The 17,158-nt window shown below is 45.8% G+C and overlaps 1 protein-coding gene across 2 annotated transcripts in view; it reads left to right on the forward strand.

The window, feature by feature from the left end:
- ZDHHC3 (zinc finger DHHC-type palmitoyltransferase 3) overlaps nucleotides 1-1,722 on the forward strand; it is a 47,869-nt gene extending 46,147 nt beyond the window's left edge. For both annotated transcript variants that reach the window (XM_050938078.1, XM_050938077.1), the window contains one exon: nucleotides 774-1,722. In XM_050938078.1, the coding sequence (XP_050794035.1) occupies nucleotides 774-1,013 (240 nt within the window). In that variant the 3' untranslated portion in view covers nucleotides 1,014-1,722. The remainder of the gene's footprint in view (nucleotides 1-773) is intronic.
- The last annotated feature ends 15,436 nt before the right edge of the window (nucleotides 1,723-17,158 follow it).

Here is a 17,158-nt window from a genome sequence, read left to right on the forward strand (position 1 = left end):
ATGCCGATTTCAGCGCTAATCCTCTCATCGGAGGTGGAGTAAAGAAATTGATTTTAAGAGCCCTTTAAGTAAAAAAAAAATGGCTTCATCGTGTGGACGGGTGCAGGGTTAAATCAAGGTAACTCTGCTAAATTCAACCTAAAATTGTAGTGTACACCAGGCCTTAGTCAGACTCTGTTCCTATTTAACTTTAGCAGAGTTCTGCGAGAAGATCTTTAATAAAGACCCAATATCTTTAATTAAGGATGGACGAAGTTCTTACTCTAGATTTATTATTTGTTTCAGTAAGCCGAGGCTGCCCATTTATGGACCAGAGCCCTGTTGTGATAGGCACTAAACAAACACACAACAAAAAGACAGTTTGTGGCCCAAAGAACTCACAATTTAAGGCTATGTCTACACTAGAGAATTTGCAGCGGTACAGCTATACAGCTGCAGCTGTGCCACTCTAAAGTCGCCTGTGTAGCCACTCCATGCCGATGGGAGAGTGCTCAAAAAATTAAGAATCTTTTACTGCAAGAATTGCATAGAAAATTGTTCTTCTCTGAAAATGTGTGTGTGCGCGTGCCAAACTTGGAAACTGAATTCAATCAGTAAAATATATTTAAAAAAAACCATTTTGCCCTGCCTTCAATGGAAATTGCAACACAATCAGTACTATGGATATAGATATTATGTATGCATAGCATGCGCCACCCCTCACCCCCCATAGTAATGGGTGCTGCATAACTGCCAGTAATAAATTATAAAAATCTCTTCTTTTTTGTCTACAGGGTATTGAGCGCCTTAAGAATCAGACGCCTACTTGGGAAAAAGTCAGAAGCTGGGAAGGGATGAAACTGGCTTTTGGTGGCGATTTCTCCCTGAGCTGGTTCAATCCTTTTTCAGGCCTGAGTTGCAAAAAGGCTCCGCACTCTGGGGTGGCAGCAGTTCCTCTACCTGAAATAGTGACTGAAGAGGCTCTTGAGCAATTCTTGGAACAAGTCGCTGCTGTCCAAGTGGTAAATGAATAAGCAAAATGCTCTCCAAAATGTCAACAAGCTCTCCGTTTTAATGAAATGTTTGCACTCCAGATTTAGCTTTAAGGGGCCATGGTGCAGAAAACATCTGGACATATTTGTCCAGAAGTCAGGTGCAGTCCTAGTAGAAGCAATGCAAATCTCTATTGAATGCCCACCCAATGATGTAACATATGACTCTATTTCCACCATTGGAATGGTTTTATTAAGCAACGACCAACTGTCCAGCTTTGCACAGTTCACAAATGTTTGTTCAAGGAGTGAGTCCTTTTTTGGCTCACCAGGCACTGATGCTGCCTTTGACTCAGTTCAGGTTTCAGCTGTCTTAAAGTTCAGGGCAGATGCAACAGATGGGCAAATTCATCCCGGTGTAACTCCACTGACATCACTGTAATTGTGCTGGGGATAAATTTAGCTCAGTGTAACTCCAGCCACTGCCTGAGATTCTTCCATTTGAGGGCCTGATCCAATGCCCATTCAAGTAAACGGGGGCCATTCCACTGACTTCTATGGGCTTTGAATCAGGCCCTAAGTATGCGACTGTGGCAGACACAATAGGTGAATCCAGTGGTGAGCTGCAGACCGTTCGCACCGGTTCCTAAATTTAGAAGCCGGTTTAGAACTGGTTGTTAGGGTTACCATACAGTCATAAGCCGCGGCTCTGTGCAGCTAGAGCATCCTTTGCCCGAGCGCTACCTTCCCCTGGTTTGCCCCACAGCCCCCCCGAACCTCGTCACCCCCAACTCCTCTCCCCACCGAGCCTCGTCACCCCCGGATTCCTCCCTTCCCCCATTCCTCCCCTCCGAGTCTCGTCTTACCTTGGGCTCAGGCAGGCTGATTGTATCAAACTGCAGCTCTCCTGCCGGAGCTGATTCAATCACTCTGCGGCAGCCCAAGGTAAGACGAGACTCGGAGGGGAGGAATGGGGGAAGGGAGGAATCTGGGGGTGAGGAGGCTCGGGGGGGAGAGGAATTGGGGGTGACGAGGCTCGGGGGGGGTGCGGGACAACCCGGGGGAAAGTAGAGCTGGGGCAAAGGACGCTCCAGCTGCACAGAGCCGAGGTGTCTTGTCTCCCAGCAGCAGTCGCTGCTGCGAGGGGAATCAGACTGCAGCTGGCAGCCTGCGAAGCCCAAGGTAAGACGGGGAGGGGAGGAATCAGAGTGTGCCTGGGCTGCGGGGGGAGGAATCAGGGGATGAGGAGGCTCGTGGGGGGAGGAATTGGGGGGTGACGAGGCTGGGGGGAGCAGAGGGATGGGATGGGGGGGGGCAGTGAGTTTCCTGTCTGTATGTTCTAAATAATAGCTGTTTCCCTAGCAAAATCCTCTCCTCTACATTTCCTTTCTATTTTTGCCTCATTTTCTCCAGTCTATAGTTCTGTTTTTAAAGCCTATATTATCTATTCATGTTAATCGGGTCTCTCTGTTTCAGACACGGTTAAATATGTAACTTGTTTTACAAAGAAAAATAGCTGGAGAGATAATAGTAAGACTATATCACCCAGCATTCTAAAGAGGATTTGTCCTTTACACTTTGTGACTAGGAAAAACAAAACTTGTCTTTGAATTTTATTAACCAATGTAATTGCTTTTAACACATCAGGAAGAAAGGCAATGACTTTAAGTTTGTATAATAATGGAATACTATAGTTTCTCACTGGCTACCTGTTAAAACATCATTTCTTTTGTTTACAGCCACTGGCAGTAGCTATATAATCCCCTACCCCAAGATGGTGTTCTGTTACATTTGCCATGGCTACTGTCTAAATTCTTGCCAAGCTTTTCATCATATCTACAGAACAGAGATTAAATTAATATAACTGCTAGCTTCAATTCATACTAGTGCTTGTAAAAACTGCTTCATCAAAGCACTTAGTTAAATTTTGCAATAAATATCAGAATCCAATAAAGACTATTAAATCTGACTTATTGGCTACATACATATTATATTTGGAGATGCAGTCAGCTACTATTCAACAGTGAATTTTGGGGGGCGGCTGTCAGGGGGCAGGGGTGTGGAGGGGGTCGGGGCAGTCAGGGGACAGGGAGCGGGGTGAGTTGGGTAGGGGGTGGGGACCGGGGGGGTAGTTAGGGTGGGGGGGTCTTGGGAGTCGATGGTCAGGGGACAAGGAGTAGGGGTGGGGTTGATGGATTGCAGGTTCTGAGAGGGGCAGTTGGGGGCAGGACATGGGGCAGACAGCTGTTTTGGGAGGCACAGCCTTCCCTACCTGGCCCCTGATACAATTTGCAACCCCAACGTGCGTGGCCAGCTTTAGGAAGTGTGGGGCCCGATTTGAACAGTTTTGACAGGGCCGCGGCAGGGATGACTTAAAAAAAAAACACGTAAAAAACCACTTGGGGCTTACTCACTGGGCAGCGCTCCAAGTCTTCGATGGCACTTTGGTGGCAGGTCCTTCACTCGCTCCGAGTCTTCCAGAGCGAATGAAGGACCTTCTGCCAAAGACTCTGTCGGGAACCGGTTGTTAAGATTTTGGCAGCTCATCACTGGGTGAATCTGGTATATTGGTAAATACAACAGATGAATATGTGAATCTTGTTAGCACGGTAAAACTGCCAGATCAAGTCTTTATCAGTGTGTCATGAAATTGTACTCTACTGTTAATAGCAGGATTGCTTTTAAGAAGGAAACCTGCTTAGTTACAATAGCTTCCATTAAAGAGTGTATCTGACATGCTGTAATATTGTCTTAAATGTCAATATCTTAAATATTCAGCTGTCAATTCTTGGTAGAAGTTGACTTTTTAAAGGTGACCACTATGGAATACTTTAGATAGTTACACATTTGTAGTTAGTAAATGTTTACATGAGACTACATGCCAGATATAAAAGTTTTATTACCGTGAGTTGAAATGATTAAACAGCTCATGAGTGGCAAAGTGATAAATGAGTTGTATGAGCCATCCTAAGAGGAGGCCAATAAAATCTTTTATATCAAATTACATTGTCCTACACAGATTCTATATTGCAAATGAATATGAATGAAGAAAAGTTTATTTTAGGAATATTTTAGCCTTTTTTTTTAAATGGTCTTTTTCTGTCATCTTTTCCTTGTAAAAACAGATACTTTAGTTACTGTCAATGTAATTCTATAGAACCTGAGGAAGCCATATTTTGGCCCCGCCACTGGCCTTTCAGGTGACCTAGGGCAAGTTGCTTTCCCTCTCAGTGCCTCAGTTTTTCTCTCTAAAACAGGGATAATGAAACATACTACCTCTCTGAAGTGCATAGAAATCTATGGATGAAAGGAATTATGATGTAAGAGGTAGGTGATATATGTATTTATTAAAGACACACCAGATGGAACCTGTACCAACGAACCTGATTTGAAAAATGTTCAGAATTTAAAATAAAACAAAACTCCACGGCCTTAATGTGTAATAACTTGACACACTAGGGAGTACTGAAAAGAGACTGTCTTTGTTCCAGTCCTCTGCCATGGGTGTGGGTCACAATAAGTTAATCCCCTTATTATCTGATATAGGTGAGTATGCCCAGACTCTGGCAGCTGCTACAAGCAGTTTGTTGAAAAACAGGAAAACTTTTTGAGCAAATATTTCAGAAAAGTCCCCCCCTCCCCCGGCCTTTTTTTCTTTTCTTTTTTTTTTTTAAATTGAGAAAATCTGAAACTTTTCTAGGTGCTCTAGTCAACAGGAATTAAGAATCAGGTTTGTTCCTAAATCTATAGCTTAGTTTAAAAGAAAATCTTCCCTTCTGTATACTAAGCTGTTGTTTGTCATCAGAAACAAACAGAATGTCTCTTCTGTAAACTGATCAGGATGTAGTTGTATCTGACTATAGTAAAGTGAGCAACTGTCACTCTTCTGCACCCAAAGTGCACTTGTATCTAACAGGGCTTCAAAGCAAGAGGGCAAATAGGGACACTTAAGAAGCTACATACAGGAGTTAGTATTGGGGGGGAATATTTAAGGAAGGAAAATAAGACTGGACCTTTTAACTCGTGTATTCTAGTTCTGAGTTGGTGTTTGGCCTGAGATAAGTCATTTAACCTCTCTGTCTTAGGCCATGTCCACACTTACAAGCTTACAGCTGCACAGCTGTCCCGATATAGCTGTGTGCTGTAAGAGTGCTCATGTAGCCGCTCTATGCTGTCGGAAGAGAGCTCTCCTGTCAGCATAATAAACCCAGCTCCATGAGCAGCGATAGGAATGGTGATGGGAGAGTGTCTTCCGCTGACATAGCGCTCTTCATACCAGCACTTATGCTGGCAACATTTATGTCACTCAGGGGTGTTTCTTTTCACACTCCTTAGTGACAAAAGTTTTGCCGACATAAGTGCTCGTGTAGACATGACCTTAGTTGCCCTAGCTGTAAAAAGGCAATAGCAACACTGGGTTATCTGAGGACTAATTAATGTTTGCAATGTAAATTACTTTGAAATGCTAAATCAGGGCTAATGAGGATTATTATAATGGGAAATAGTATCTGTTTTGCTTGGGGAAAAATAGGAACAACTGGCACACGTGTGTTACGTATTTGCTGAAATAAAATGATTGCAGGGACTGTACATTAATTATTTGTTAAAATAATTTTTTTTGGATACGCCTCTGTTCTGATACAAGCCATTCAGCTTTTTGAAGTCAGAGTGGCCATCATATAAAAACAGGCTTTAGTATGAGATTTCAGCTACTGTTTCTGACCTGCCTGAGAATACCGGGGAAAGTAAAACATCCATTGACTTCAATGGAGCGAGGACTTCACCATGTGAGACAAACTTATTTTTTGTTGCGTTCCGATGGTGCTGCTGCTTCTTAGACATGACCACAATCACAGTTTCTTTGGGAGTGGTGACCATTTGAAGGGGATCTATTTCTTCCTGTTTTTTTTTTTAATCTGTTCCTGCTCAATATGAATACAGGACTACTGTATTTTACTAGGGCTGTCAAGCAATTAAAAAAAAATTGATATTAATTGCACAATTAAAAAAATCATGATTAATCACACTGTAAATAATATAATACCATTTATTTAAATATTTTTGATGTTTTCTACATTTTTAAATATTTATTTCAATTACAACAGAATACACTGCTCACTTTATATTTATTTTTATTAGAAATATTTGTGTTGTAAAAAACAAAAGAAATAGTATTTTTCAATTCACCTAATACAAGTACTGTAGTGCAATCTCTTTATTATGACAGTTGAACTTACAAATGTAGAATTATGTACAAAAAAACCCTGCATTCAAAAATTAAACAATGTAAATCTTTAGAGCCTACAAGTCCAATCAGTCCTACTACTTCTTCAGCCAATTGCTCAGACAAACAAATTTGTTTACATTTCATAGAATCGGACAGGACCTCAGGAAGTCATCTAGTCCAATCCCCAGCTCAAAGCAGGACCAACCCCCAGACAGATTTTTGCCCCAGATCCCTAAATGGCCCCCTCAAGAATTGAGCTCACAACCCTGGGTTTAGCAGGCCAATGCTCAAGCCACTGAGCTATCCCTCCCCAAAACAATAGCAGAGCCAGGAATAGAACCAAGGTTTCCAAACTCTGGTGCAATGCTTTAGTCACTAGACCATGCTGCATCAAGCCAAGGAGATAATGCTGCCAGCTTGTTATTTACGTCACCTGTCAATGGCACTGTTGTAGCCAGTGTTGCAAGGTATTTGTGTGCTAGATGCGCTAAAGATTCATATGTCCCTTCATCCTTCAACCACAGTTCCAAGGGACATGCATCCATGCTGATGACGGGTTCTGGTCGATAACAATCTAAAGCAGTGCGGACCACTGACACGTTAATTTTCATTATCTGAGTCAGATGCCACCAGCAGAAGGTTGACTTTCTTTTTGGTGATTCGGGTTCTGTAGTTTCCACATCAGAGTGTTGCTTTTTTAAGGCTTCTGAAAGCATGCTTCACACCTTGTCCCTCTCAGATTTTGGAAGGCACTTCAGATTCTTAAGCCTTGGGTCCAGTGCTGTGGCTCTCTTTAGAAATCTCACACTTGTACCTTCTTTGTGTTCTGTCAAATCTGCAGTGAAAGTGTTCTTCTTTGAGTGCTTGTTCATGTCAATTCCAATCAGGTGTGTGCATGCGCACGTGCACGATGGCTGGAAGATTTTTCCCCTAGCAGCATCTGTTGGGTTGGCCTGGGCGCCCCCTGGAGTTGCACATGCATGGCGCCTAATATATAGCCCTGCCGACCCGCCACCCCTTCAGTTCCTTCTTACCACCAGTGACGGTGGGTGGAACTTCCCTTGGCTCTTGCTCAGCAAGTTTTCTATTCCATGTATATAGTTAGTTAGTTCCTAGTAGTACTGCAGTTAATAGTTTAGTAGTTGGGGGGTTTTCCCCCACACTCTGGCCCCGGCGCCGAGGTATGCGGTGGTTCCCGGGCTTTAAGAACTGCGTGGCTTGCGCCAAGCGCATGCCAAAGAGTGATCCGCACTTGTCATGTCTCTGGTGCCTGGGGGAAACCCATCAGAAAGATCATGGTAAGATCTGCCACAAGTTACACCCAAGAACACTTAAAGAAAGGGAACAGCGGCTGAAGGTGATCCTCATGGAGGCAGCCTTACACCCCCACTCCAACCTGGGTTCGAGAGACGTGACACCTATAGTGGTGTCCTCGAAGCAGAGCGCCCGGCACCAAGGAAGGCCTCCTCGAGAGATACTCGGCACCGCCACGGCTTCTCATGGGGCCCATCTGATAGTAGGCACAGCTCCCACTCGCCGGTGCCTCAAAAGAAGAAAAAGCCAGATGACCCTTCTCCTCTGGCTAAGCCTCAAGATGTGCGACCCCAGGTGGATCACTCCTCAATGTCTCCTTCCAGGGCTGTGTCAACTCCTGTCCAGATGAGGCAGTTGAGTCTGCCCCACCTCAATCACTGGCGCCTACGCAACAGCTCCAGCTCCCATCCACGCCGGAAGCGTACTAGGCTGCCAGAGATCTCCTCCACCTGACAGCACCATTCTTGCCTGCCAGGGAGGAACTCTCAGCGCCGACAGAGCCCCGTCCTCCAGTGCACTCTAAGGGAAAGCTGGCTGTGAAGTCGAGGCATTACCCTTCGCCTTGTCCATTGGCACCTACATGCTCCGACAGAAAGCCTTCCCACTCCCTGAGCTCTCGACATTTGAGGCACTGAGGATCAGCTCCTCCGTGGTCTTCAGTGTCTGAGACCTCTGAGTCAGAGCCCGATTCCTATCACTTGAGTAGGAGCAGAAGCCGTAGAGCAAGGTCAGGCAGAGACAGAAGGGAGCATCAGGCGTGACCTCCACAGTGGCAGAATCCGCCTCAGTGACCCTTCTGCATTCCCTGGGCTTATCACCAGGGCCAGGGAGGAACCCAGGACCCACGCTCAGCGACATCTTCAGTTGCTTCTGCCACTTCCACGCAAACCTTCCGCTGTGAATCTGCCCCCGGCGCCTACAGTTCCAACGCCTTTGCCTCCGGGCCCCGTCATCGACTCCGGCACCGTGCTTGGTTCCAACTTCAGCACCAGCCTTCATGACATCGATGCACTCGTCTCCCATGCCTGCACCATTGTCAACGTTGACCTTGATACAGGCACCTATGGCCCCGGTGCCAATGTCAGCACAGGGCTCCCCAACTCCAGCAGCTCCTGTGAGTGTGCTGATGCAGCTGCCTTTGGTGAGATTGATGCTGACACCCGATGTTTGCTACGACACCTACGGACCCAGCACCAGATGCGCTAACAAACCTCCTCCAACGCTGCCCCAGAAGTCACATGACCTCTCTGGGGCAGACAGTAGGGAGTTCCCACTATCAGCACACGCTTCCTCCTCCTTGTAGCCGGACGAAGCATTGGCAAGGATGTCCATACTCCTGCATTAAAGGATAACGGAGTTCTACAGCAGTTGCTCTGCAGGGTTGCCCAAGGTCTGGGCATCAAAGCTGAGGAGGTGGTAGAGAACACAGATCCCATGGTGGACATCCTAGCACCCTCGGGGCCTTCATAAAGATGGTGGTGGACACCACTAAGACCCTGTGGTAGACACTGGCATCCCTGCCACCCACTGCCAAATGCAGTGAGCGCCGGAATTTCTTCCCTCCGGAGGCTTTGAGCATCTCTACTCCCATCCACCTCCAGACTTGCTAGTGGTCGATGCAGCTAACCAGTGGGAGAAACAAGGTTTCCAAGGTCCTTCCCCAAAGAATAGGGATGCTAAATGGCTGGACTTTGTGGGTAGAAAGGTCTACTCCACTGGCGGTTTGTAACTCCGTATTGCTAACCAGCAGGCCATTGTGAGCAGGTACTCTTGTGCTTCAAAGGCAAAGTTCACAGAGCTCGTCCCTTCGGACTCTCAGTCCAAGTTAACCCCCTTGGTGGAAGAAAGGAAATTGGTCTCCTGTGCTTCATTGCAGGCAGCTTTAGACCCTGCAGATGCTGCTACAAGAGTCATGGCGACAGGAGTGACTATGCAGCAGGGGGCCTGGTTGCAAGTCTCAGGGTTACCCTATGAGGTCCAACAAACAATTCAGGACCTCCTGTTTGAGGGTGACACTCTGTTTTCAGAGAAGACGGACAAATGGCTCCACGGACTAAAAAATTCCCAAGCCACCCTCAGATCCTTGGGCTTACCTACCCCTGCCACACAGCGGAGACACTTCCCCCCAACCTCATCAAAGGTTCCAGTAGCAGAACCGCCAGGACAATACTAGGAGGAGGAACCAGAGCAGTAGGAGAAGGCAATGTCCCTCTGCTAATCAAGGCCAGCTCAAACCACCCTCTGGCCCTAAACCAGCCTTTTGAAGGTGCGGTCAAGGATGGTGCACCAGACCAGAGACTGGATTCACCTCACCTTATCTTTTCCTCCCAACTATCCCCTTTCTACCATGCATGACCCCATATAACTTCAGACTGCTGGATGCTTCACACGGTAGAGAGGGGATACTCCATCCAATTCTGTGCCCTCCTGCCCTTTTCACTCCCCTTCTCCGTCCCTCTTCAGGGACCTTTCTCACGAGCAACTTCTCATTCAGGAGGTGCAGTCACTCCTAGCACTGGAGGCGGTGGAGGAGGTTCCACTGGAGCACAGAGGTAAGGATTTTTATTCCCGTTACTTCTTAATACCAAAGGCCAAAGGCGGCCTCAGGCTTGTCCTGGACCTGTGTGACCTCAACAAGTTTATGAGGAAACTCAGGTTCTGCATGGTCTCCCTGACTTCCATTATCCCTTCACTGGATCCAGCAGACTGATATGTCACCCTCAACTTGAAGGTCACATATTTTCACATAGCAATTGCGCACAATCACAAAAAGTTCCTCAGGTTTGTGGTCAATGGTTCCCATTACCAATTTACTGTCCTCCCTTTTGGCCTGTTAGCAGCAACTCGAGTCTTCACCAAGTGCATGGCAGTCGTCGCCGCCTTTCTGCAGACATCAGGTACAGGTGTTCCCATACCTCAACGACTGGCTGATCAAAGACTTTTCCTCACGGTTTTCTACCCCAAGCCTCATGCGAGTAGCAGGGAGCAGAGGCTCCACACTCTCGACTGGCCTTTTACATTGAAAGAACGAAACCGTTTAGGAAGTTGGTACAGCTCTTTATCGCAGTAGCGGACAGGATGAAGGGTTAGCCTGTTTCGACACGGTGCATTTCATCATGGATTGTGGCCTGCATTACCGAGTGCTACAATCTAGCAGGAATACCAGTGCCCTCGATAATGGTGCACTCTACAAGGGCACAAGCTTCATTAACAGCTTTCCTTGCTCAAGTCCCCACCCAGGAAATCTGCAGGGCGGTGACGTGACCCTCAATACACACTTTGGCCACACACTATGCAATTATTAGGCAGGCCAGAGATGATGCAGCCTTTGGTAGAGCAGTACTCCAGTCAGTGGACAGCTCTGACGTCACCTCCTAATTTTGCTTGGGAGTCATCTGACTGGAATCGACATGAACAAGCACTCGAAGAAGAAAAAATGGTTACTCGCCTTCTCGTAACTGTTGTTCTTCAACATGTGTTGTTCATGTCCACTCTCCTTCCCCTCTGTAGGAGTAGCCGGCAAGAAGGAACTGAAGGGGTGGTGGGTTGGCAGGGCTACATATTAGGCACCATGAAGGCGCGAATTCAGGGGTACCCAGGCCAACCTGACGGATGCTGCTAAGGGAAAAATCTTCCAGCCATTTGTGCACACACCTGACTGGAATGGACATGAACAACACATCTCCAAGAACAAAAGTTTCGAGAAGGTGAGTAACCGTTTTTTCTTAAAACAAACAACATATGCTGGGTCATCATCCAAGACTGCTATTACTGAAATATATGGCAGAATGCAGGTAAAACCAAGCAGGAGACATACAGTTCTCCCCCAAGTTTAGTCACAAATGTAATTAATGCATTATTTTTTTAAGGAGCATCATCAGTATGGAAGCATGTCCTCTGGAATGGTGGCTGAAGCATGAAGGGGCATACGAATGTTTAGCATATCTGGCACATAAATACCTTGCGGTGCCAGTTACAAAAGTGCCATGCAAAAGTCTGTTCTCACTTTCAGGTGACATTGTAAATAAGATGTGGGAAGCATTACCTCCCAGTAAATGTAAACAAACTTGTCTGTCTTAGTCATTAGCTGAACAAAAAGTAGGACTGTGTGGGCTTGTAGGCACTAAAGTTTTACATTGTTTTGTTTTTGAGTGCAATTATGTAACAAAAAATCTACATTTGTAAGTTGCACTTTCACGATAAAGAGATTGCACTACAGTACTTGTATGCGGTTAATTGAAAAATATTATTTCTTTTATCATTTTTACAGTGCAAATATTTGTAATAAAAATAATATAAAGGGTACACTTTGTATTCTGTGTTGTAATTGAAATCAATATATTTGAAAATGTAGAAAAACATCCAAAAATATTTAATAAATTTCAACTGGAATTTATGATTAACACCACAATTAATTTTTTTAATTGCCTTAATTTTTTTAGTTAATTGCATAAGTTAACTGCGATTAATCGAAAGCCCTAATTTTTACTTCTGTGGCCTCCTCCCCTTACTATTTTTATGTGGTTGTGTATCTGCTTCTGGGCCTACCTGAAACTAAGAAGCAAAACGAAGAGGCACATGAAAGCAAATACAGTAATTCCTTACTTAAACTCATCCTGGTTAACGTTGTTTTGTTGTTACATTGCTGATCAATTAGGGAACATGATCGTTTAAAGTTGCCCAATGCTCCCTTATAACGTTGTTTGGCCGCTGCCTGCTTTGTCCACTGCTTGCAGGAAGAGCAGCCTGTTGGAGCGAGTTGGTTGGGGCTTGGAACCAGGGTGGACTGGCAACCCCCCTATCAGCTCCCCGCTCCCCTAAATTCCCTGTGCAGCATCTGCCCAGCAGGCTACCAATTGCCGGCAGTTCAGCTGTTCCTCCCCACCACTGCCTGTGCTGCTCCTGCCCTCTGCCTTGGAGCTGCTCCCAGGAGCCTCCTGCTTGCTGTGCAGGGAGAGGGGTAGTGGGGGGCTAATGTCCGGGTGTCCTCCTCCCCCCTACTCCTGTCCCCCACTTACCCGTTCTCCATATAGAGCAGAGTGGGGATATGATAGGGCTCAGGACAGAGAGAGCTTGCTGGCCGCAGCTGCTTTCTCAACTTCCTGATCTTTTTAAAGGCAATGTACTTAGAGTGGGGTCAGCATACGTAAAGGGGCAATGCGCATCTCTCTCTCCCACATACACAGGGTGTGTGTCTCTGTCTGCCATGCTGTCTCCCCTCCCTCCATTCGTACTGCCATGTACAGTGTGAGGCTACGTTAACAACAATGTGTTAAACCTTGAGGGCTCAGCCGAATGCTAATTCATCATTTAGCAGTAAGGCATTCCCTGGGAAATATCCCTCCCTCTTCCACCCTCTAACTTCACCATCTCAACCAAGCTTCACAATCATCATTGCTGTGTACAGTATTAAATTGTTTGTTTAAAACTTATACTGTCTCTGTGTGTGTGTATATATATATATAATTTTTTGTCTGGTGAAAAAAATTTTCTTGGAACCTAACCCCCCCCATTTACATTAATTCTTATGGGAAATTGGATTCGCTTATATCATTTTGCTTAAAGTCACATTTTTCAGGAACATAACTACAACATTAAGCGAGGAGTCACTGTAACCCAAATGGAAGGCGATTTAAGTGTTTTCAAAGCTAGCTGAGATTCTGTTGAAGAAGACAGCTAGTGATAGAATATCTTCACAGAATCAGTCTCCTACAATGAATAGGAAAGTCTTGTTTTGCCTCAGCCTGTACTTTCATTATTATCTGGCAATCTGAGACAAATTTTTTTGTTGTTTTTACCAAATTGTCCAGACACACTCACGGTTAACCAAAAAAACCACAGGCTGTTATCATTGTAACCCTTTTCTCCTTCCACTTCCAATGTGTATTACCATCCCTTGTCAAGTTGTGTCTTAACTTGGTGCCTGATCCTTCAAACCCTACTGAGCGTATTGACTGCTACTGAGAGTAGTCCCCTTATAATCAACAGGTCTACTCTCCTCAAGAAAGCACTATGCCTAATGGTAAGCATGTGCAGGATCTGTCCCTTAAATTGTAAGGTCTTTGGAGCAGAGATGTCTTTTTTCTGAAAAGCCCTACTGTATGTTTACAGTGTTATAAAAATACTGATTAGCCTATGGTAGTGAGCTCTTCCACTAACAATGTGTTTTTAAATGAATGAGTTATACAGCTTTCTGGGTACATGATACAGTGAAAAATGTTAGATCTTTCAGCACAAATGTTTAATATATCAGGGATAGGGATAAGACAGCTGGGTAAAGTACTCCTATATTTTATACACATCTGTAGGTCTTGTTAGGCAGCTGTTCTATGCAATTAAGGAATTTATGCATTGAAAAATGTTCTGTTTTGCTATTTGTAACTCCATTTTGTGCCTTCAATAGATGTTATACTTATTAAAGAATTAAATATTTCCATCCACCTCAGATTTGTGTTTGCAAATATTCAAAACCATTCAGATGCTGCCTAGATAGCCTACCCACTCTCTGTGTCTGGGGAGGCACCTCCTAGGCAATAGTTTGGATTGCAGGAGTGGAAGTGATCTTTCAACTAGAGCTCTCAGTTCACAATATAGAACTGGTTTGCAAAAAAAAAAAAAATTTCTTTTCTTTTCAAAATTGACAATTTTTTCCATGGAAACTACTCAGCATTTTTCACTCATTTCTATACACAATTTAGATTCAGTGTATCATTACTTCAGCAAGGCTGAACAGACAAACAGAGATGCCAACCTTGCTCAGAGACTTCTAGGGACAGGGGCGTGTGCAGGAATTTAAATTTTACTGCTTTTCAGGGAGCACATTAAATACACACATTACACCGTCAACACATGCACATACATTATATGCAAAGAAATAAACAGTATATTCACCATTTCAAGGAACTGTACCTTTAATGCACCTGGAATACAGGTTCCTTAACCTTATGGGGAGAACATATGCAAACCAAGTAGGCACACGTGTATCTGTAACCTCATGTTACGGGGTTACATGTATGACCTCATTGAGTTTGCGCACTGCATGTTAAGAGAAAAAAACATAGTAGAAAATGGGGAGGGGCAGAGAGCTCCTCCAGACACAGAGCCCATGTGCAGAGCCCAGAACGCCTCCCACCCTGGGGCTGTAGGGGGGAGACTGAGCTCAGCACCAGGGCCCGGTGGAGAACCCAGAAATTCTCCACCCCCAAGGCCCCGGCTAGGGGCGCAGAACTCCAGCCCCAGGGCTGCGGTGGGCAGAGCTCTCTCGCTCTCCCCACCACAGCCCTGGGCAGGAAGAATTCTGCGTCCACTGCTGATTATTGGTGGGGCCGTGCCCCTGCTTGCCTTCCCCTTGCGCATGCCCCTGTCTAGGGATGTTTATGAAGAAAATGAAGTTGCATGGACCTCTCTCAACCCACCTCCCCTCCTGCTGGAGAAAGGGGGACCTCTTGCTCCTCCCCTCCCCATCTGTGGCATCCTCAAACAGGGACACGGGGATGAGCAGCCCTGGGAAAGCTGCCCTTCTATGCCACTGAGGGCCCTTAATTACCATGGCCGGGCCTGGGACCTCCTTCCTGGGATGATCCATCTCTTCTCCCTCCTTTGTTTTGTTCCCGCTCTTCGCTGCCACCGCCACTCCTCTTGCCCCTCCAACTTCTCCTCCTCCTCTGCAGTTTGTGCAGTGTGAGCTGAGCCAGAGGCAAACTGGTGAGTGTCAGCAGGAGTTGGGGCATTTGGTACCTACAGCATGTTAACATAGTCCAGCAGGGTCCACATGGGGCAGTTAGAGCACAACACACAGCCTGTGACTTGGGTGGTGAATCCAGCGGTGTCCCAACCCATTCAAGATTGCCATGGCTTGCCTGCTATCAGACCCTCCCTGTGCAGTCTGTGCATGTACCACAGGGGCAGTGGAGAAGGCGGCCTCCTGTGGCACTATGCTGTTGGGGTGACGACTGACACACATTTTATTTATATATATTTTATGTATACAAAATGTGTGTGCCCTTGCAAAATTAATAGATCTAAGACTCAATTAGTAATTTCATAACTACATGTAGAAACTGGGAGAATTATGGGACATTAGGGAGGGCTGGCATCTCTGTTACAGAATCTTCTCCTGGAGGTTCCTCCAAACTATGTCTCCAACTCATTCTGGGGGTGGCCAGGTTTACCTACCTGTGCTCCTCAGCTGAATCAGTTGTGGTTCCACTGCAGAACTCAGCAGATCCTCTGGAGTCTGCAGGAAGCGAGGACCAGCTGGGTGAAGACCTTCTGCACCCATACATCTTCCAACAGCTCCTGTCCTCCACTCCTTGACAGTCCAGCCTCATTGGAACTGCTCTACCAGACCCGTGTTTGACTGTAGTTCTCCTTGGATGCCCCTTTAAAGGAAGTGTTCTGCAGTGCAGAGAGTTGCTACAGCAAAAGCAAAGAGCCCTATTGCTTTTATTGGGTAATCCTCACAGAGCTGATGTGGGAACAATGCCCCTTCTCCCCTTTCAGCCTCAGAATGGAAATCGGATAGCTGAGCTCCGTTTCAATGGAAAAGCCGTTACATCTGCACACAGGGGAGAATGTCTGTTTTGACAGGTACGGGAATGAGGTGGGGCTACGTTTTTGTTTTAAGACCTCCACACCTTGACTGTGGTTATTCTGGCCAGTAAACCTACCACCTCAGGTTGCGATCCTCTCATTTTGCAAACTAAACAGAGTTGGATTTTGTCAGTAGCTCTCCAGGAAAAATTCAGTGTTGTAGGTAAGTAGGTAGGTGGTGCTCTTTGCTTGCCTCGTGCTGTTGAAGTTGTCACTTTTTGCACTAGCTGTTAAACCAATATTGTAATGACTTGTGGTTAGTAAAGACTTCCTTGTGCTTTTCATAAGGGTATAATCTTACCTTCAGTGTCCTGGAATGGCCCAGAAAGGTAGATGGGCTAGATGAGCTTAATTGGTCTTTCCTATGTCTAATGTCAATGCATGGCTGAAAGGTCTCCATGTATATAAAAAGAAAAAAAAATGATAGCAACATGCAAACAAGCCACACACAAAAAAGCATCAGAGTGTATTAAACGTGGCCTATGAGTGAGTACTATTAGGCCATTACCACTGCCTTCCAGGCATAACTTGATGCACTGGGAAACAATTCTGAAATGTGTGTGACAGTCCTTATTTACAACAGCAACACTCTATGTTCAACAGTGCCAATGGAAGCTCACAAAGGGAGCGTGACCAAGACTGATCATTGGCCACCAGGCCACAGCAGCCACTGAACACAGATTTGTCACATCAGCAGAGTCTTCATAAAGCAAACTAGACTGGAAGTGGTCTGGAACCAGATTGTCTCATTATGACTCAAGCTGAAAAGCCACCAATACTTTTTCCTATAACCTTCCCTAGAAAGGTCCAGTCTAGAATTAGTGAGCATAGTGTCAGTTACGGTAGGTTTCATGAGCACAGGACTGCTCTTCTCAAGTGAGGTATTTATTTTCCTCATCAGTAGGGCTCCATGACTTCTGCAGGGGCCAGTGTGGCTGACCCCAGAACTGCCTTAGCAGCTGGCTCTAGGGCTAGCCACATCTGCTGCTACTGGAGTGGCTCTGCAGCCAGATGCTCTGGCAGCCCTGCAGCTAGCCGCATCAGCCACTGCTCA

This window comes from Gopherus flavomarginatus, chromosome 2 (assembly GCF_025201925.1).
Source record: "Gopherus flavomarginatus isolate rGopFla2 chromosome 2, rGopFla2.mat.asm, whole genome shotgun sequence".
NCBI lineage: Eukaryota > Metazoa > Chordata > Testudines > Testudinidae > Gopherus > Gopherus flavomarginatus.